Consider the following 19,953-nt stretch of genomic DNA (forward strand, 5'->3'; position numbering starts at 1 on the left):
TAAAATAGAGTTGTTTGTTATCTTCGTATTACTACGAGTCAATTTGCATTAAATAAATCATTAAATTTATTTAAATTAGATGAATTTACTAGTTATGCCACGTCACATGATTTTACATAAGCATAAATGGGCAATGATTTGTATGATAAATAAAATATTAAATTTATAAGATAATTAAAACTATGTGAAGAGATAAGGTAATGTATTATATCTATATGCATATGATGCACAATAAAACAAGATTTGAATTTTATTTTCATTAGGTATATTGGTTGATGATCAAATCATATTATAATGGAGACATCATTAATTTAATTAAATCTCAAACTTTGGTTTTAGTGGGTTTTTCTTTTCCTATCTAGAAACTTGTAACCATCTTTTAATTAAATATTTTTTTTACTATAATGTCTCGCTTTAACTATACATTGCTCTATAATGGACCGGTTCGAAGATTTAATTGCTTTTCACCCCTTTATTTATAAAAAATTAGAATATGGTTTTTATTATTATTATTATTATTATTATTACCATTTGATTCAGGATATTATGAGGTAAAATTACAAAATTAAAAAATAGTTGTGGGTCATCGTGAAATTAGCTTAAAGATAATACGAATGGAATTGAGGAGCTTTTTACAATTTTCGGTTTTTGGTCACGGTCGATAAATGGGCCGTTGACTGGGCTTGACTGTGGGCAAGCGATGAAAAGCCCATATATGATTGAAAGTAATTGCCAGCCCAATTCAACCCAATAACTATCTCTGCCAAACTTTTTTTCTTTTTTAATTTCAAATTTTCTTATTTTAAATGGGAAATAAATGTAATACCACCAACATTCTTTGGTGACGATTTAAATAATTCTTTTTTTTCCAATTAAATATTATATATAATCAATAATCTAAAAGGTATATATATATAAGGTTGGGTGCCTATTTTGTAATAATTACCCGAAAGACGTCACAAAATATTTAATATATTTTTATAAATTTATTAATTAAAAAGATTAATATTTCACAAGATAATCATATGAGCTCATGTCTACGAGGATTCGTCGTTTAGCAATCGTTGAAGAAACCAATATAATTATAAAATTTTCTAACGTGTAGACAAAGAAATATTTTATCCACGACGTAAATTTAAGATTTAATTAATATAAATGTTAATTTAAGAAAATGTTATTTAAAAAATGATGACCATTAATAATAAAGAATTGAACAAAAAAAAAAAAGGGAAAGATTCCAGAAATGTTGGGGTGGCAGAAGAGTTTGAAATTCTCAAACCACATATTCATTACTAAGAAACTTCCTTTACAATTACATCAAATCAACTCCAAACTTTATTTTATTTTATTTTTATTTTATTTTTTAATTAATAATAATAAACTTTAAACTTAGTTTATTTATTTTTGTAAATTCTGTGTATTTTCCAAATTATGTGCTGAGATCTTTCTCTCTGAACTACTAGCTAACCTTTTTATTTATTTATATATTTTTAATTTTCTTGGTGGTCAGACTTAACTTAAAAGTCTTTTATTATTATTATATATATATATATATATATATATATATATAAATGTAATTTGACTACAATAAAACAAATTAAAAAAAACAGATTTTAATTATGTTAATTTTAGGCTACAATATATGGTTTTTAAATATAAAAGCTTTTGTTATAGGAATTTACTTAAATTTTTATGAGTATTTTTCTAAGAATAAAGACAATATGTTGAAAAATTGTTAAGTAAACTAACCAAATTTTAGGTTCAAAAGTAAACTATTTTCGTGTGATTTTTGACCAAATGCGACCAATATATGAATTAATTATTAGTCATTAATTATCAACACGTTACTTATAGTTGCTATTACATTTACAAATATATATTTTTCCACACGATTTAAAGGAAGTTGTAGACGAACTTGACCAAGGTAGAGTACTAGAAACATTGACTAATCAACCTATTCAATTTTTTTTTTTTTTTTTCGTGGAAATATTGTAATTTTTTTTACCATTATGATCATGGCTCATTATTAGCAATCACCATTCCTTACGAAGGAATTGAAAATTTATAAATCTCAATTATTTAATTAATCTCAGAGAATATTGTTAAATAAAATGATAATACGTACTTAGAATAATACAATTTAAATTCTAAAAAAAATTAGAATAAATTTTTACGAATTAATTATAATATTATTGTATAATACATCAAAAAATTGTAGAAGAAAAAATACTAAGCTTGTTAGTTAATCCATAAATTATCTAATTCAGGGATTATTTAAATTCACTAATTAAATAAATACAAAATCTTTCCTAAAATTTTAATTATTTAACAGGCTAAAAATGTGCAACATTTAAAAATCAATTATACCTATCATTTAATTATAAAAAACCATATTTACAATTTTTTTTTTTAAAAAAAAATAATTAATTAATTAATTGGAAAATTGTTTACAAAGATATGATGAATTTTCAGGTTAGTTTCCATTATATTCAAGTCAAGCCTGTAAAGTGTGTTTAATAAGAATTATAACAATATTAATTACATAATAAATCCCACTAATTATTTTGGTAGCCACGCGCTTTGACACTAAATAATCCAATAAATATTTAAAAAAATAAATAAAAATGAAAAAACTGCTGTGAACAGAATCAGAAACGTCACGGCACCTTCCGGCCACGTTCTGCTTCTTCACCTTACGCGCTCCCTTCTTCAACCCAATTCCTCCGCCGCATCCACGCGCCCAACAGATTTAGCCGACATTGTTCCAAATATATAATATTTGCATTCGCTTCCATTTCCGATATCCAAACCGATCCGATCCGATCCGATCCGATGAAGAGAGTGAGATTTGAATCTGAAATTGACTCATTACTGATGGCTGATTGCTTGATTTCCTTGTCCAAATCCAAAACGGAGTCATTTCGCCGCCGAGTTTTTGTCTGCAAGACTTGTAATCGGGAGTTTTCCTCGTTTCAAGCTCTCGGCGGCCACAGAGCTTCTCACCGGAAACCGAAATTTCCAAGCGATACTTCACACAATAACGCGATTAAGTCCAAGACTCATGAGTGCTCCATTTGTGGACTTGAGTTTCCGGTCGGTCAGGCGCTCGGAGGCCATATGCGCCGACATCGGAATTCTTCTCCCGTCCCTGTTAGTTTGACGCCGGCCCAACCTGTCTCCGATGACTCTGATTGCGACAGTGGCAACGGAGTCGTCGGAATGGATTTGAATTTGACGCCGTTGGAGAATGATCTTGTCCGGTTGCAGTTGATGGCTCCGCCGGTCGGTTGCTTGACGTAATTCCTCTGTTTCTTGCAGATAGATAGACTACATTTTTTTTATTGCCACGTGGCCTTGTATTTATGCCACGTGTCCGATTCATTTATGTTAAGACTACTAAAATAATAAGGTTAAATTACAGCGTGTCCTCCTACTTTTTATTTTCTTTAAAATTTTATTTGTTTCTTAATATGTTGAAGAAATCATTATTAAATTTAAAAACCAAATCAAAAGAAAATTTTAATAAATTAATAAAGACCTTCACATAATTAAAATTAATTTAAATTATTATATCAAATTTATATAGATGAAAATTATGATGGAACAAAATAATTAATATTATTAGTTTAAAATTCAAAGATGGGTTAAATATTGTAAATGTAGTTTTTTTTTTTAATTAGCATTTAATTCAAATTAGAAAAATAAATAAATAATATATATTTTTTATTGTAAAACGTGTGAGATCTGAAGTAGAGTGAGAAAGTGAAAGAAAGTGAATGAAACGTTTATTATAAGGATGTGGAAACACTTATGTAAATATGTAATGAATCAAAGTTGACAATATTCATTATTATTTCGAAACTCTCAACTGATAGATCAAAATAAAACTGGCAGGTTGCCTATCCTTCATTCAAGATTTAGTTGACGATACATAACTAACAAAACTACCTAAAAAGAGTCGTTTTCTTTTCAAATGGTTCTCGAATCAAACGGTAGTTTTATGATGATGATATTTGTATCTCGATGTTGGATGAGGGTGAGATACGGGTATTCAACTCTCGGAATCCCTGCCACTCATCCTTCTGTAAAGATCCTGTTTAAAAAAATATATATATTTAAGGATCAAATTTGAGGATGAAAAAAGAAAAGAAATAGAAATCACCTAATCCTCGCTAAAGAATGAATCTGGTGATTGAAAAACCATGCGATCGTTTCCTCTTGCATTCTCACTATCTTGTGGTGAATTAGGGTTCCAATTCCACGGCGAAAAGAACGAACGATCCACTTCGAGAAACGACGTGAGGCCATTATAATCTATTTCAAACTCTTGGTGCGGAGGAGGCGGCGGTGGTGGTGGCGGTGGCGGTGGTGGTGGTGGCAGCAACAACTGCTGCTCCTCCAGCCATTCTAGAGCGAACATATGTTGAAACCATGCCCATTGGAATTGAAGTTGCTGCCATAATTCTTCTTCTTCCTCAAAAATAATGTATACCGGTTGAAACATTGCTCGTGATGACTGATCCTCCATTATACGATTAACGTGTTATTAAGATCACTAAATATCGATAAAGTGTGAGATTTAAATGAAATTAAGAACTTAAATAGAGGAAAGATTTATCTTAGATTTCTTCTTGTCCAACAAGGAAACGGAATTCAAATTAAGTCTTCACTTTTTCAAATTAGTTTCAATAAATAAAATCTTTTATGTAATCTCACTTCATTAGAATCTTTGGGATATGATATATAATCTATTTTAAATATTTTTAACTTCCACTTTTATCTTAAAAATATTTTTAAATATTTTTAAATTTAAATAATACCTATAATTTTTTTTTAAAAAAAAAATTAAAAATATCTTTCCACTTATAAGAAAAGATAAATAAATTTTTAATCCATTTTTCGAAAAAATTAAAGATATTAATTTACTCTCGAAAGTTATCTATATATTAACATTTTTTAATTTTTAAAGTTTATTTAAAAAAAATGTATTTTTTTAAAAGTTTAATCCTAATTACGTAAGGTTTAATTTGTGTTTGTTTCTAATTAATTCTTATTTAGTTTAATTTTTGGTTGTCACATCACTTAACTCCTCGGTTCATGATTTTTGAACGATCAATTTCATTGAAGATCGTACTTCGCCAAACGGAGTATTTCATTCATCATAGTTTCCCGAACTGCATTTTACCCGATTGGATTGGTCTCTCCTTCATGAAGCCATCATTTTCGTCCAATTTCGTCGCGCGGAGTAGCCTCGCCGGAACCCTGCTGTGTCGAAATCCAGTAATCAACTGACGGTATGTTCTGCGTTCTACACTGGAATGGTAAAATGAAGTTGAAATTTGTGTTTACGCGTCCATTTCTAGGTTTTTCTCCTGTTTGAAAAATTGCACAATCGTTGTTGTTTCGTTATGTGTGCCAAAGAAAAGTAACGCCTCCTTTTCTTAAACTGTGTGTATTTTTTGAAAATATGAGTTGGGTTTTCTCATTGATTCTGGTGCAGAGGAGTGGAGAGGTTGAAGAAATTTGGTAGATGGTTCGTTCTAGAAGGAACCTCCGTCTTTAGTCAAAATTTCTATGAGTTTTGAAGCTTCTCCGCGAGTACTTCGAACTAGAAGAAGAATCGAAATGGTATGCTTTCAATTCTCCAAATATGAATTTCTTGGTTTCGTCGCGTTTGAGCAAAATCTCATGAAACAATCCAATTGAATTGAATTCGTGAATAGAAATAGTTCCCTATCTTAATTTGAAATAGTTTGAATCACTCATATTCAAAACCAAATCCAGGGCATCTTTTAAGGTTTATTTCAGTGCTGTGGTCTTGAATGTTTCTGTTGTCTTTAAAGTTATGAAATAGGCTTTGGTGATGTTGATGTCTTGGATATATAACTCTAATGATAAGTGTCTGTGATTGCGATATAAACTAGATGCTTTTAGGACTCGAGACTCGCACGATTGTTCTTATATATAACTGGAACATAAATCCATCTGTTTCACCTCGCAAAAGACCTTTTGGAAGATAAAAGCCTTATAAAAACTCAAAAGAAAAGTGATGAAAACCAAAAGTGTGACTGTTGTTAGTCTTTTGGCATTAATTCCTTTCCCATTTCTCTTCTTTGAATTTCGATTATTTGCGATGTTCTGTCCAGAACAAAGGATTTTGGATTATGAAGGGTCCGGGGCATGAAAATGATGCAAATTCAACTTTCGACAGCCCTTCGTTATCAGACAGAAAGCGAGCACGTTGCTGGTTTATCGATGGTTGTGAGACGCAGGTTTTCCCGAACAAGAAGCAAGCAATTCAAGCTCCAAATAGTAAAATGACAGGAATTCTGTCAAATGTGAATGTTCTTCATTGGGAGCAGCATACTGATAATTATCAATCTGTTTCACATCAACTTATTGGTCGCGTATTCGGACCCGAATCACTAAGGTCTGCTGACTTGCATCTAACAAAAACATCTTCTGTAATTCCTGATCATTTTGATCTCAGGAGAAAAGGTATGGAAGACCAATATGGAGATGATGCATCTATATCTCATGGGTTGGAGGATCAGGTTAAAGATAATGTACATGATCTGCAACCATGTCCAAGAAGTAATTCTAATAGGGAGGATGGCAGCCAACTATCCATAGAAGGTCGTCACTACAAGGAAATTGAAACGGGTCTCGTATCGATGGGATTGGCCTATATTCAGGAGGATGACAGTTTCAGTTTGATAAACCAAACTGCCAATGATGGGGATCACCATTTTGGGTTACTAGATCATAGAGTTCCGATAGACGACAATGTTGTCTCCATCGATGATGATTACAGTAAGCGGGATCCAAATATAATCTCGTTTGGTGGATTCCCTGATGAGCAAGATATCATCTCCTTAGGCAGGTCTCTTGGAAGCCACGACCCGACATTCTACGAATCTTCATTCCAACCATCTGAAGTTGTTGGTGTCACTGATTTGGAATCATCAAATTTTGATGTAGCTGTAAGCAGTCCTCAGATAGCTAAGCAAAAGCCTGATAGGACAGCAAAGAGTAGACCAGACTACAAAACGAGGAAAGAAGCTCCAAACAGCTTCCCTTCAAACGTTCGGAGTTTGATATCGACTGGTATGCTCGATGGCGTTCCAGTGAAGTATGTTTCTGTAGCTAGAGAGGTAACTTTCTTTTCTTCTTCACACTATTTACACTTTAAGTTAGGCTTGCCATGTCGTTAGCTCGTACTCTTCGCTGATTTTATCAGTGGCTTCGTGGAATTATAAGGCGATCTGGGTATCTTTGTGGATGCCAATCTTGCAACTTTTCCAAGGTAAGTCATCAAAATTTGTCCTTGATGCAAGAGTTGAAAATGATTTCAGCCAGACCTAACAAATGGTTTGTCATACGAACCAAGGGATATCAATCATACAATATGCTTCAATGAAGATGTGAAGAAAATATTGTTGAAATTATCAAAAAATATTTCAATTCATGCCACATCACATTGAAGAAGAATGAAGTTTCATGTGAAAAATTTTGGGTGGATTACAATTTAGAGTTATTGTATTTCATTAATGTATTTTAAGAGTTTTTATTTACTTTAAGTTACAATTACATAATGGTAAATTATGATTATTAAGTATGAATGTAACAACTCTTTGAATGTCTTTAGTAGTATCATTTTGAAGCTATATTAAGCCATGTATGTTGTATTTGTAAGCAGACTTGGGAAATATAGTAAAAGAAGCATTTATGTTCTTCTTTAGCCAATGACTAAGTTTCTTTGCAATTCTATGTAGTTTAGGTTGCCTTTAGAATCATTCAAGCTCGACATGATCAATCTTGCTTGTGGAGTGATTCGAATCTCAAGCAAGTGTTCTTGCCTTGAGATATTTGATCAACAAGAATCATTCAAGCTAGACATGATCGATCTTATTTGTGGAGTGATTCGAATCTCAAACAATGTTCTTGCCTTGAGATATTCGATCAACAAAGTAATCCGAATCTTACTCTCCTTATAGTGGTTCCTTATCTTATCACTTTGTGTTTCCTTGGAAGATACTTAATGCGTATGAGTTTGAGCGGCATGCTGGCTGCAAAACGAAACACCCAAATAATCATATATACTTTGAGAATGGAAAACTATTTACCAGATAGTACAAGAACTAAGAAGCACTCCGGAGAGCTTGTTGTTTGATACAATTCAATCCATCTTCGGTGCACCGATCAATCAGAAATCTTTTCGGATTTGGAAAGGTAAAGATGCAACTCTTACTCTTTCCCCTTTTAAGTCTTTAAAAATATGTGTTGTGTTCATTTTTTTCAGAATCCTTTCAAGCAGCTACGCGTGAGCTTCAGCGCATATATGGGAAGGATGAACTTAGCCTTCAGTAGAGTTCATTGCCAGTTCTGTAAATGTAGGACGAGATTAGGTGGATACTGTTCAGAGAATCAGGTTTTACTTCCTAACTGATTTATTGGTTTGGTGGTTTAAATTCGCTTTGTGGATGGAGGAGTTCCAAAGACAGGAGACAATTTAACCTCTGTCGTTAATAGATATTGTCTTCTTTGGACTTTCCCTTTCAGGCTTCTATGATATTGTCTTCTTTGGGCTTTCCCTTTCAGGCTTCTATGATATTATCACCACCGCTAGTAGATATTGTCTTCTTTGGGCTTTCCCTTTCAGGCTTCTATGATATTGTCACCACCGCTAGTAGATATTGTCTTTGGGCTTTCCCTTTCAGGCTTCTATGATATTATCACCACCGCTAGTAGATATTGTCTTCTTTGGGCTTTCCCTTTCAGGCTTCCATGATATTGTCACCACTGCTAGTAGATATTGTCTTTGGGCTTTCCCTTTCAGGCTTCTATGATATTATCACCACCGCTAGTAGATATTGTCTTCTTTGGGCTTTCCCTTTCAGGCTTTCACTTTGGGCTTTCCCTTTCAGGCTTCTATGATATTGTCACCACCGCTAGTAGATATTGTCTTCTTTAGACTTTCCCTTTCAAGCTTTCACCCGCTAGTAGATATTATCTTACCACCGCGAGTAGATATTGTCTTATTTGAGTTTCACCTTTCAGGCTTTCACCGCTGAAGTTTCCACATCATTATAAGGAAGGTTTGTTTAGTCTAAGGCACCATTAGCAAAAAAGAGATGAAAGGCATTAATTTAAATACATGTCGAAATTGGCTAGTGTAAAGATGATCATTGATACAAGGAGTTCAGGTATCATAGCATCTACTGAGATGATAGATCAATTATAGTAGCCACCCTTTTAAAAGGATATCATTGATGCTGCTGGGAGTTCGAATTGTGAGAACATGAGTAACATTACGAAGATACGCTCATCATCTTAAAAGTCAAAATAGTTGAATATATACAAACCATCCGGTGGCAAACAAATAATTGGGATAACATTGTTTCTGAAAAAAGCCAAAATGAAAAGGAAACAAATAAATCTCTTTATAATATAGACATTATCACAAATGAAATTCTAAACATGAAAAGTACCTATCTATCTATTACACACTAAATGAAGTTCAAAAGAATCACAAAATAGCTAATAGATGCGCCCATCAATGAAGTATGACAACTTCAATATATGACTACTTCAAAGGGTTTGACCATCTTAAGAACCACAGCAGGATGATTTTTGTGCAGCCTGACCAGCATTGGCTCCCTGGTCTTGATTGATCTTGATCGTCGAAGGCTGCAACGTAACAAAAACCACACGTCTTCGGTTCATTAATCAAGAATAATTATAATACACAATGAACAAATAAAAAGCTCGAGCTTTAGTTATTTCTTGTTTTTTGGGTGAACTATAGCAGAAGAATTATAAAATACCTCAGACTTTGAATCGGTATCAGAGAGACGTTGCTTAATATCCCTTCCTATTGAAAAGAAAACTTCTTCCACATTAAGATTTGTCTTCGCACTCTGTAATGCAAATACCAAATATTTTTCAGCTTACACTTCACAAACTATTATGGAAAAATTACACAGGAAGAAGAACAAGCACTCACAGTTTCAAAGAATTTGATCCCATACTCATCAGCAAGCGCTTGTCCTTTGGATGTAGGCACAGCCTGTAATACAAGGATGTTAAAAGAAATGATAACAGGCATGGCTTGAGAGAAAGGTAATCTTAGTCAAGAACTTGGAAGCTAGATTTTTTAACAAAGATACCCCTAGATATCAGTTTGGTAATATTATCGGAGGTTCAAAGCATTTATCAACAACAGTTTTCTAATGTGCTACAAGGTTAGTAGCACAACTATTTAAAGTTGATGCCTTTCTTTTCAGTTTTCATAAGCAGAATGGAAGTAATAACATACCCTTTTGCTTTCGTCCATGTCGGCCTTGTTTCCTACCAGTATCTTGTTGACATTATCAGAAGCATGTTGTTCAATATTACGAATCCAATTTCGAATATCTGAAAAGCATTAGAGAATAAGGAGTGAGAAGGCAAAATGATAGAGAAATGGAAGGAGCTATGAAACATCCATAGGACAAGGCATCATAAATGAAAAGATTAAATCATATTTTGGATCAAATGCAAATATACAAGAACGAATATAATTTGACAAAAGAAAAATCTGCAAAAAGAAATGGCAAAATGGTACTTACTGTTGAAAGATGATTCATCTGTTACATCGTAGACCAGCAAAATGCCCATGGCACCGCGGTAGTACGCTGAAAAAACAAACAGGTAGCAGAACTATTGAGAAACTCTGCTCATTGACAATAAATGCTACAGAAAAACAAAAATCCTGATAAAGAAAATACTACGAACATCTTGGAGCAAAGAAAAGAGAATCAATATCAGGACACTGAACTCCAAGTTCAAACAGCAAAAGTAAAACAGTTAGCCATTCCACGAAAGATGTACAATTTAGGAAGAAATCCAGTAATGAATAGCCACAAATCAAATTTCATTCAAATATAACATATTCCATCATGATTCTAGCTCCTAGCAATAGACAAGTCCATGATCATGGAGGTAAGAAAAGAATACCTGTGGTGATTGTACGGAACCGCTCCTGACCAGCGGTGTCCCAAATTTGGAGCTTGATCCGTTTTCCATCAAGCTCAATGGTTCTGATTTTAAAATCAATACTACAGGAGGGGAAAATGTTGTTGTTAGTTCAGAAGGAACTTTTGAAGTGCATAAATCCATGTCATAATCCCACAAGACATGGGTATTTACATTCATATAGAAAATTGTACACACCCAATGGTAGTAATAAAACTAGTGGTGAAGGAACCATCTGAGAAACGTAAGAGAAGGCAACTCTTACCAACTCCTGCAAAAATGGCCAACAAAAATGAACAGAAACAAAGGAAATCGTTAGGTAACATTGCAATGTGAACCAAATCTGTTAAACAGATACGAAAACAGCACATCGATATAATAGAGATGTTCAAATTTACATCATGGAATACACCAAATCAACCAACACGCGTCCTCAATCACCAAATCAAATTCAGCGTAACTGAAATTATCGTCCACAAAAACTGAGAGATTCGAGAGAGCAGTCCAGATCCAAGAAAAACAAGCATTCTCAATCAATAATTATCGCATTTTTCCAATCAACAGACCATAATAGGATAACCTCAAAGAAGAAACTAGAAAATGAGGTTCTATTTAAATCCGAAATGAAAATTACGCACCGCTATCGCCGATTAATAGAAGCTTTATGAGATAATCATAATCCGCCCTAGCTCTTGCAGGTAGAGCAGCCATAACAATTCCAATCAAATCGATTCAACAGAAATCCCCTCTGCAATAACCTAGAACATCAATGAAACAAAAAACCTCAACGAAAAAGAGACAGAACGGCCGAAAAATCGCAAATGCTAGAGAAATGTACCGATTCCGAGACAGAAAACGAGAGAACAGCCGTCAACCGAGTCACCGACGAGGCGGTTGCGGTGGCGCGTGGGAGGTTAGAGAAAGATTGATAGCGATTTTAGCCGAAATAGGAAAAAAAAAATCGAGCGGCTCTCCACCTGTAAAGAAACCTTCTTTTTCTCGGACTTTATTCCCTTTCCCAAGCGGAAGGCATAAAATGACGGAATTACCCCTTAACCAAATGAAATGGTTATTAAACTTCTTTGACCAATCATTTACAGACAGCTGTCTTACGTGGTCCTTAAACTTTCTTTTATGCCACGTGGGTAGCTGGTTTTGTGACCGCGTCGGATTCCCAAGCATAATTGATACCGAAAGGAAAAATTAGTTGTCAATGCGCTGGCCACCTCAGCAAATTGGGTGACGTGGGCTCCTTCCCTATTTGAATATCCTTGTACTAATACCAAATAAAATAACGCTAGTATATTTATTTATTTCCCTATATTAATATTAAAACTACTAATATATTATTTTGTTTTATATTCTTTAAATCATTATTGAAATTAAAAAAAAAAAAAAAAAAAAAAACTAATTGTACCTGGTCAAATGAATTTAGATATCTAGAAGGATTCCAGAATATTTTAACTAATTTGAGAATCAGGGAATTACTGAGTTTGAGTTTGGATCGGTGTTTTAACAGTGGAACATGGTTGAGATACGGTTGTACTTTTTGCCGAAACCCTTAATTTTCCTATTGAATTCTAGATCCTACTTCTCATGGATCCCTCCCTCCCCTCGATTGAGTGCTACTTTTTTTCCTAATCTTCACTCGAGTTCCTAAATTTCTCATTAGACATGACACTGAAGGTTTCAGTACATCGCTCTGCAATCAAAGAGAAAAAGAACCAACAAGTAGGTTGTGGCGACCCATTTGTATCTATTTAGTAATAAGCCTCCCAGTTCTTTGATCCCGACTCTCATAACTTACCCAACAAATGTCAAAACTTAATTAATATAAAATAAAAATAACATATTTGATATTATGTATATATAAGTGGGGGGGTTGTATGAAGCCTAATTAATTAGTGGTGTTTGAGGGAATTGAAATGGGGAGGCTATTTCTTGTTGAACACGATCCAAGTGAAGAAGTTCTAAAGGCCTGCAAATTTTGCAACACTTACATCGCCTTGCACCAAAATATAACCGAGGATACCTTCGTAATTTTCCTTTTCTTTTATTTTCTTTATTTCTTTTCACAGTTCTTGAAGAAGCCCTAACAATGGCGGCCTCTTTCTTTTCCTCATTTTCTCTAGCCTTTCTGGCCACCCTCCCAAGGCTCCATCTTCTCTTCTACGTAAGTCACCACTAATTATGCATTAATTCTCATTAATTTTACGCTAATCATACTTAATATTATTTTTATTTATTTAGGGTGAATTTGGTGGAAAATGCCGGTGCACCCAATCAAGATCTTCCTTCTCCTGCACGTTTTGTACAGCTTTACTGTGTCAAATGTGGCGCTTTCATTGGGTTCCGACAATACGTTAGTTTTTTCTTTTAAATTTTAAATCCATTTGTTACATAATTTTCAATTAAAATGGTTTTAACTTTTTAATCTCTGTATTATATTTTCAGTATCTAGTCGACAACACCAGACATCAAGGATTTAGTTTCATCTATCACGAGTAAAGACTATCCCTCTTCCTTGTTATATCTAACTTTTATAAAATTTTATTAAATTTAATTGTGTAATTAAAAAATTAATGATTCAACATATTAATTGTAAATTATATACCAATCTAAGTTATTATTAAAGGTCATGAATTATTAACCTGTAATATCTTAGGAATGTGGTCGATATTTTTACAAATGGAGCTTAAATGATGAGTTTCTGCAATACGGAGGTTTGTGAATTTAATCTTTTCTGGAATTTTTTTTTTTTCAAATATATTTTACTGCTAAAATGAATATAAATTTTGCAACAGGTACATTTCTCAAGGGTTGATCAAGAACAACATTGAAGATTGAAGATTAGTTTACTTAAACCGATATTTGAAATTTGTTTTGTTCTTGATCAATGAATTCCATGAATATTTCGCCTCGGTCGATCTTGATTTGTTTAAAGTAAATCCAACCATAATTATTCTAGAGAAGTAAGAACAGAACAAGTCATCAGGTTGATTCCTCGCCGGTAAATTGGTAAATTAAACATATCGATTACATTAATCTCTAGATCTTCGTCTACGCTTACCACAAAACATAGAACCCTAAATTACAGATTAATTCACCGTTTAAGACGACTTGCTCGGCGACTTTCCGCCCTTTGATGGAGATTTCGGCTCTTTCACAGCCTTATCTGTCTTCTTCGGCAACAGAATCGGATTAATATTTGGAAGAACTCCACCACTAGCAATAGTTACGCCGGCGAGCAATTTTCCGAGTTCCTCGTCGTTCCTGATCGCCAATAGCACATGCCTAGGAATGATCCTGTTCTTCTTGTTGTCTCTAGCAGCGTTTCCAGCCAATTCAAGAACCTGTAAATCGGAGAAATACAAGATCAGTACAGTGGCGATTCTATTGCTCGGATGAAGAGGAATCAGAAAAGAACGACTCGTTTACTTCAGCGGCTAGATACTCCATCACGGCTGCCAAGTAGACTGGAGCGCCGGTGCCAACACGTTGAGAGTAGCGCCCTTTCTTCAGATAACGAGCGATACGGCCGACGGGGAATTGAAGACCGGCCTTGACGGATCGAGAAACCGACTTCTTCTTCTCGCCTCCTCTTCTTCCTCCTGCTCCTTTCTTTGCCTTTGCGCTAGCCTCCATTGGATTGTAGTTGAAGGATTTACGGCGGCTGGAGAACTATTGGTGTTCTAATCGACCGTGGTGTAGAGAATGAGCGGATTTGGTTCGGTGGGACAAGGGAAGTTGTTAGAGCTTTTATACCGCAGTGGGAACCGGCCAATGCGTTGGGCGGATACGAGCTATACTTGATCGACGGTTGTGAATGATTTCTTTTCGCGATCCGTGGCGTTTTAAGATGGACCAATGAGAAACGAGTATAGAGATTTGAATCCTTTGGGGTTTTCATCGAAAATTTTCAAATTTCCCGCTCAATTTAGAATTTGACGTCTTTCATTATTTGTTAGGGTAATTTCATTTGTTTCTGTTTTTTATTACTTACCTTATTAATGATAAAAATAAATTCATCATCTTCTTTAAATAAACACTAATTTTGCGACTTTTTTTAGATAGTGTTCTATTCATGGGGTTAATACACGTGTCTGAGAAAATCGAACAACCTATGTATTCTAGCTCTTAGCTCTAGTATATACTTGCCATCGATCGAAAAAGCTCGGGCACCACTTGAAAAGACGGAGTATTACGAAAAAAGTATAAAAATATACTTGGTAAGTACTCAAATCAAAGGTTATTTGTCATAAATAATACTCGGTTAACTCCTATGAACTATAAACACATTGAAAAGTCTTACGTTTGGTTTAACTTAACTCAACTGAGTTCGTGATAGGATTTTCATTATCGAATATGAAATAAATGAACTATTCGTTCTTGCAACAAAAACGTTTAAGATGATAATAACTCAACCTTCCAGAATCTTCCTTATAATGACTTTTAACGCCAATAAATTGGCTTGTGGGAGCCTCTTTTAAGATCGGGAGATTTTTGTGTAGAGAATTTGTCAGGGATAACTATATGGCTCGACCCTCAAATTCTATTAATATGACTTACGGGAATATATGTCTGGTTTGAAATAATATACTCGAACGTACAATATATTAAAAGAATTATTAAATAATTATCATAGTATATCACTCGAGATTAAGATAAAGTCATCGAACCCTTGCGCAATATTAGTTTGGTTTTATATAGACTATTTTATTGCATACCTCGTTCACGTGCTTTCATTTAAATGATTTATATCAAATTATTTATAACGATTATAAATGTGCAGTATTGATAGTTATATCAAGAGTAAACACCTAACTTTATTCGTATACTATAAACCTTCTAAATCGTTATCTAAACACGATTTTCGTATATGTCAACGACATAATGTTTTATTTGTCAAAATTAACTTTGAATTTTGCATAACATGGATTTAATGTTATACATAACATGTGGTTGACGTATTTTATTGATGGGCGAACGACGGGAATTGAAACCGCGCATGGTGGATTCACAATCCATTGCCTTGATCCACTTGGCTACATTCGCCCCTACCCCCCACAGGTTTCAGTCTCGAGATACAATCAGATCTTTACCTTATGACCACTATCAAAGAGAAGCTTTTTCCTATACAAGAGTTGCAAGTCTACTGTCGTGTTTTGGAATTAGGGGAAGCAAAGCTTCAACAAGTCGGCCGCTTCGTGACAAAGCTTCAGACAATGAGGTTAGACACTAAACTTGATTTAAGATTAAAAAAGATAGAGGCCGGGTGGATGAGTAACATATTAAAATAATACCTAAAGATTCTAAATTCTTTAGGTTACGTTCCGTTCCGTAATTTATCATATTAAAACTATTAATATAACTCATTTTAGGTTATTATTAATAATTTTATTCAAATTATAGAGACGTGTGAGTGGTAGTATTTTATTATAGTACCCAAAAAAAATAATAATAATATATATATAATCTCTTTTAAAATAATTTCATAACTGAAAAATTTCGTGACAAGTCACCCATCCGCAACATTCCAAGAATAACCAATGGAAGACGCCCACGTCGAATTCCGACTTGGCTTCAAGTCCACCCTTCCCACGCCTTCTCTCGATCGTTGATTCATCACCAAACCCTAACGCTATCCGACGCATTCCATTTAGCCACATCAGCAATCTGTGGCTCAAACCATCAGCCAATCAGAAATCAAATAGATGAGATATAAATATCCATCAACGATCGAAACACTGTATTGATTTGTTTTCAATTCCGATTGCTTAAGCTTTCGACTGAATTTATCTAAGCATCCAATGGCGCCAAAAGCCGAGAAGAAACCCGCCGAGAAGAAGCCGGTGGAAGAGAAGAAGGCCGTAGTCGAGAAAGCCCCAGCGGAGAAGAAGCCAAAGGCTGGGAAGAAGTTGCCGAAGGAAGGTGTTGCGGCTGCCGTTGACAAGAAGAAGAAGAGATCGAAGAAAAGTATTGAGACATACAAGATCTACATCTTCAAGGTGCTGAAGCAAGTTCATCCAGACATCGGAATCTCCAGCAAGGCCATGGGAATCATGAACAGCTTCATCAACGACATTTTCGAGAAACTGGCTCAGGAGTCTTCTAAGTTGGCTCGCTACAACAAGAAGCCGACCATCACTTCCAGGGAGATTCAGACTGCTGTGCGACTTGTTCTTCCTGGTGAATTGGCCAAGCACGCCGTTTCTGAAGGTACCAAGGCGGTTACGAAATTCACTAGTTCCTAATTGCTCTGTAGTTCATGTGAGGCGTTTTGATTTCGCCGTTTATGGAGGATTTACTTGAAATTGAAAATTGAGGAATTAGGGCTAGGGATTCGGTTTGTTCTCTTGATTTTTCATTTGATTCAGTGAATTATTAACAGTTAGATGAGTATGATATGTATATGCCGATCCTTTATCTGGTTTATTACGATGAACTTCTTTCCATTAACGAAATGTGTAAGACTATTAAGTTTCGAAAACAAGTAAAATCTGAATCTAACTTAAAAGAGAGCATTCGAACTTAGGTATCATTTGTAAAGAAAAGAACATTACAAGTATACTTAGTAAGTAATTCTCTCTTAATGATGATGTGAATCAACTTTCAAATTTTAGGCCTTCTCTAACGATGCTGATCTTATTTAACTTAATTGATAGGTTTTGACAAACAAATTAAATCTATCATCATTAGATCCTAAGTCTTAGTCTAAGCTAGTGTGCATGTGTGTATCATCACTAGCCCAATAATAAGATGGAGTGTATGTTGTATATTTATCTAAAATGATTTAGATATTTTATAAATAAAAATATCTTAATATTATCTAAATATTTTAAAAAAGGAAAAAGATTTAGATATTTTAAGAGTAGAATGTCTCCACCCTATCTACGTTTTCATCTAAAGAAATACTAAGTATAGAGATCAATAGTAATTACTATGGAGTGTGTCGTAATCTTTTCTTAATTGATATTAATAAAAAGTATAATAGTAGTTTCTACGGATGTTTTGTAATATTTTTATTAATTGGTGTTAAGAAAAGTGTAAATATTTATTACAAAGAGTTGTATTCAATATAGGTATGTCGTTGACGACTTGTAGTATTCAAATGTTAGTTGATCATCGGTTCATGGAACAAAACTATCCCAATATAGAACCTCTTGTAAACCATTCATAAAGGGCATATAATAATCAACCCATATTAATTATATGCATTAACATGTAGATATATGGGGAAAACATTTAACACTAATAACCACATAAATTAGGACAAGTATGCCGTTTCTGAGGGTACAAAGGCGGTGGTAGCTTTGAATCCCTATTCATTAAGGTACCTCGAGGATTATTGAAATTAATCCGAGTTGAGTTGTCCAAACCCAACCATCCTTAACATGTGAGGAAGCCCATGGTAGCTTTGAATCCCTATTCATTAACGTACCTCGAGGATTATTGAAATTAATAGTCATGCATTAATTAATTAAGAGAAAAATCATCCGTTTATAAAAAAAAAGATTAATTAATTAAGAGAAAGGCATGAGTTTATAAAAAAAAGAACACTATCTGTATAATGTTGAAACTAATAATAGTTAATAATAAAATTTGAATTAGTTACGGAAGAGGAAGAGAAGGAGGAGGTGAATTCAAATTCATTCACAAAATCATCCACAAAAATCTCAACCAATTCCGAGAATCCCCTAAAAGTACCTCCCTCCCCCTCACTCAAATCACTCCTCCTCTCAATCTCAATTCAGTTTTCTGTTGTCACCAACATATAAAAGGCGTTTTGGGTAATAATTTTTGCTAACATATTGCAAACTTATAAGACTAAACATCAATTTTATTTTTAAAAGTAAAAATGGCTACCCTGAAATTGACAAATATGGCGTCATAATCGTTTAAAACAGAGCAATATTTGGTTACAGCTCAGCAATCCGCAACAAATCTGAGTATCCAATAAGATTCTACCACGTGGCTCTCTGTATGGACGACGAGGTGGCTTTTTCTTAAGTCATCGCTAATCATAGACCGTCGATTTATTACCCATCCTAAACCCCATCTAACGTACTATTTAAAGCCAGGTCAGCAATCTGTGCCGAAAGTCATCAGCCAATAAGGACTAATCGACAAAAGATATAAAAACATAAGCCCAAGCGAAAGTATCAGAGCGAACAACTTGCTGAACTTGTACGATTTCTCAACTTTCCACCGCCTTTTCTTCAACCAAGCAAATTCCGATGGCACCCAAGGCCGAGAAGAAGCCCGCCGAGAAGAAACCGGCGGCGGAGAAGCCAGCCGAGGAAAAGAAATCCGTCGCCGAGAAAGCACCGGCGGAGAAAAAGCCCAAAGCTGGGAAGAAGCTTCCGAAGGAAGGCAGCGCCGCTGCCGTAGACAAGAAGAAGAAGAGATCGAAGAAGAGCGTAGAGACTTACAAGATCTACATCTTCAAGGTGCTGAAACAGGTTCATCCAGACATAGGAATTTCCAGCAAGGCCATGGGTATCATGAATAGCTTCATCAACGATATCTTCGAAAAACTTGCTCAAGAATCGTCCAAATTGGCTCGCTACAACAAGAAACCCACCATCACCTCCCGGGAGATCCAGACCGCCGTTAGGCTTGTTCTTCCCGGTGAACTGGCCAAGCACGCCGTTTCTGAGGGTACAAAGGCGGTGACTAAGTTCACAAGTTCTTAAAACCCTAATTAGGCGAAAGAAATTGAAAACGGAAACGAAGTAGAGTAGAACGCTGTTTTAATTATTACGATGTGTTGATGTATTTGTGATCTTTTGGGTTTCTCAATTTCTTCAAATATAGTTGCTTATGATTTGTAAATGCTTCTTTGATGCTTTATTGGCTATCTGATGCTCTTATCATGAACAATTTCCCATTTGAATTTGATGGGTTTGGTTAATCTGCTGCCGTTTGATCTTATAA

At 34.6% G+C, this 19,953-nt stretch overlaps 5 protein-coding genes and 1 pseudogene across 6 annotated transcripts; 4 read left to right on the forward strand and 2 right to left on the reverse strand.

Annotated features, from left to right (window-relative positions):
* The first annotated feature begins 2,705 nt into the window (after positions 1-2,705).
* LOC111499637 (zinc finger protein ZAT11-like) lies at positions 2,706-3,423 on the forward strand. The gene has a single exon (XM_023151249.1). The coding sequence runs from the start codon at positions 2,833-2,835 to the stop codon at positions 3,298-3,300; it is 468 nt and encodes a 155-aa protein (XP_023007017.1). The 5' UTR covers positions 2,706-2,832; the 3' UTR covers positions 3,301-3,423.
* Positions 3,424-5,108: 1,685 nt separating this feature from the next.
* On the forward strand, positions 5,109-8,504 carry LOC111499592 (annotated as a pseudogene).
* An 829-nt stretch (positions 8,505-9,333) lies between these two features.
* Positions 9,334-12,027, reverse strand: LOC111499594 (ras-related protein RABE1c-like). 2 transcript variants are annotated; one of them, XM_023151189.1, is made up of 9 exons: positions 11,855-12,027; positions 11,655-11,764; positions 11,215-11,287; positions 10,999-11,099; positions 10,611-10,676; positions 10,319-10,416; positions 10,007-10,069; positions 9,828-9,920; positions 9,334-9,690 (listed from the first exon to the last, which is right to left on the reverse strand). In XM_023151189.1, exons 2-9 carry the CDS (start codon positions 11,725-11,727, stop codon positions 9,610-9,612), a joined length of 648 nt encoding a protein of 215 aa, XP_023006957.1. In that variant the 5' UTR covers positions 11,728-11,764; positions 11,855-12,027; the 3' UTR covers positions 9,334-9,609. The 2 variants fall into 2 exon arrangements, with proteins under 2 accessions (XP_023006957.1, XP_023006956.1); XM_023151188.1 differs by having other exon boundaries at positions 11,655-11,774; positions 11,855-12,026.
* An 898-nt stretch (positions 12,028-12,925) lies between these two features.
* On the forward strand, positions 12,926-13,936 carry LOC111499597 (protein yippee-like At3g11230). The gene is made up of 6 exons (XM_023151193.1): positions 12,926-13,052; positions 13,149-13,189; positions 13,267-13,378; positions 13,471-13,520; positions 13,682-13,739; positions 13,821-13,936. Exons 1-5 carry the CDS (start codon positions 12,942-12,944, stop codon positions 13,713-13,715), a joined length of 348 nt encoding a protein of 115 aa, XP_023006961.1. The 5' UTR covers positions 12,926-12,941; the 3' UTR covers positions 13,716-13,739; positions 13,821-13,936.
* A 49-nt stretch (positions 13,937-13,985) lies between these two features.
* On the reverse strand, positions 13,986-14,748 carry LOC111499596 (histone H2A-like). Its single transcript, XM_023151192.1, has 2 exons — positions 14,455-14,748; positions 13,986-14,369 (listed from the first exon to the last, which is right to left on the reverse strand). Exons 1-2 carry the CDS (start codon positions 14,659-14,661, stop codon positions 14,127-14,129), a joined length of 450 nt encoding a protein of 149 aa, XP_023006960.1. The 5' UTR covers positions 14,662-14,748; the 3' UTR covers positions 13,986-14,126.
* A 2,028-nt stretch (positions 14,749-16,776) lies between these two features.
* On the forward strand, positions 16,777-19,933 carry LOC111499602 (histone H2B-like). The gene is made up of 3 exons (XM_023151199.1): positions 16,777-17,262; positions 18,288-18,292; positions 19,287-19,933. Exons 1-3 carry the CDS (start codon positions 16,827-16,829, stop codon positions 19,710-19,712), a joined length of 867 nt encoding a protein of 288 aa, XP_023006967.1. The 5' UTR covers positions 16,777-16,826; the 3' UTR covers positions 19,713-19,933.
* Positions 19,934-19,953: the final 20 nt, after the last annotated feature.

This window comes from Cucurbita maxima, unplaced genomic scaffold (genome assembly GCF_002738345.1).
Source record: "Cucurbita maxima cultivar Rimu unplaced genomic scaffold, Cmax_1.0 Cma_Scf00027, whole genome shotgun sequence".
Classification (NCBI taxonomy): Eukaryota; Viridiplantae; Streptophyta; class Magnoliopsida; order Cucurbitales; family Cucurbitaceae; genus Cucurbita; species Cucurbita maxima.

Bases quoted from the DNA above. Each gene is read 5' to 3' on its own strand.
- LOC111499637 (XM_023151249.1), top strand. From the start codon at position 2,833: ATGAAGAGAGTGAGATTTGAATCTGAAATTGACTCATTACTGATGGCT.
- LOC111499594 (XM_023151189.1), bottom strand. From the start codon at position 11,727: ATGGCTGCTCTACCTGCAAGAGCTAGGGCGGATTATGATTATCTCATA. The intron at 11,288-11,654 runs GTGCGTAATTTT...CCATTTTTGCAG, and splicing joins TCTATTAATCGGCGATAGCG to GAGTTGGTAAGAGTTGCCTT. The intron at 9,691-9,827 runs GTATTTTATAAT...GTTACGTTGCAG, and splicing joins ATACCGATTCAAAGTCTGAG to CCTTCGACGATCAAGATCAA.
- LOC111499597 (XM_023151193.1), top strand. From the start codon at position 12,942: ATGGGGAGGCTATTTCTTGTTGAACACGATCCAAGTGAAGAAGTTCTA. The intron at 13,053-13,148 runs GTAATTTTCCTT...CATTTTCTCTAG, and splicing joins ATATAACCGAGGATACCTTC to CCTTTCTGGCCACCCTCCCA. The intron at 13,379-13,470 runs GTTAGTTTTTTC...TTATATTTTCAG, and splicing joins TCATTGGGTTCCGACAATAC to TATCTAGTCGACAACACCAG.
- LOC111499596 (XM_023151192.1), bottom strand. From the start codon at position 14,661: ATGGAGGCTAGCGCAAAGGCAAAGAAAGGAGCAGGAGGAAGAAGAGGA. The intron at 14,370-14,454 runs GTAAACGAGTCG...TCCGATTTACAG, and splicing joins TGGAGTATCTAGCCGCTGAA to GTTCTTGAATTGGCTGGAAA.
- LOC111499602 (XM_023151199.1), top strand. From the start codon at position 16,827: ATGGCGCCAAAAGCCGAGAAGAAACCCGCCGAGAAGAAGCCGGTGGAA.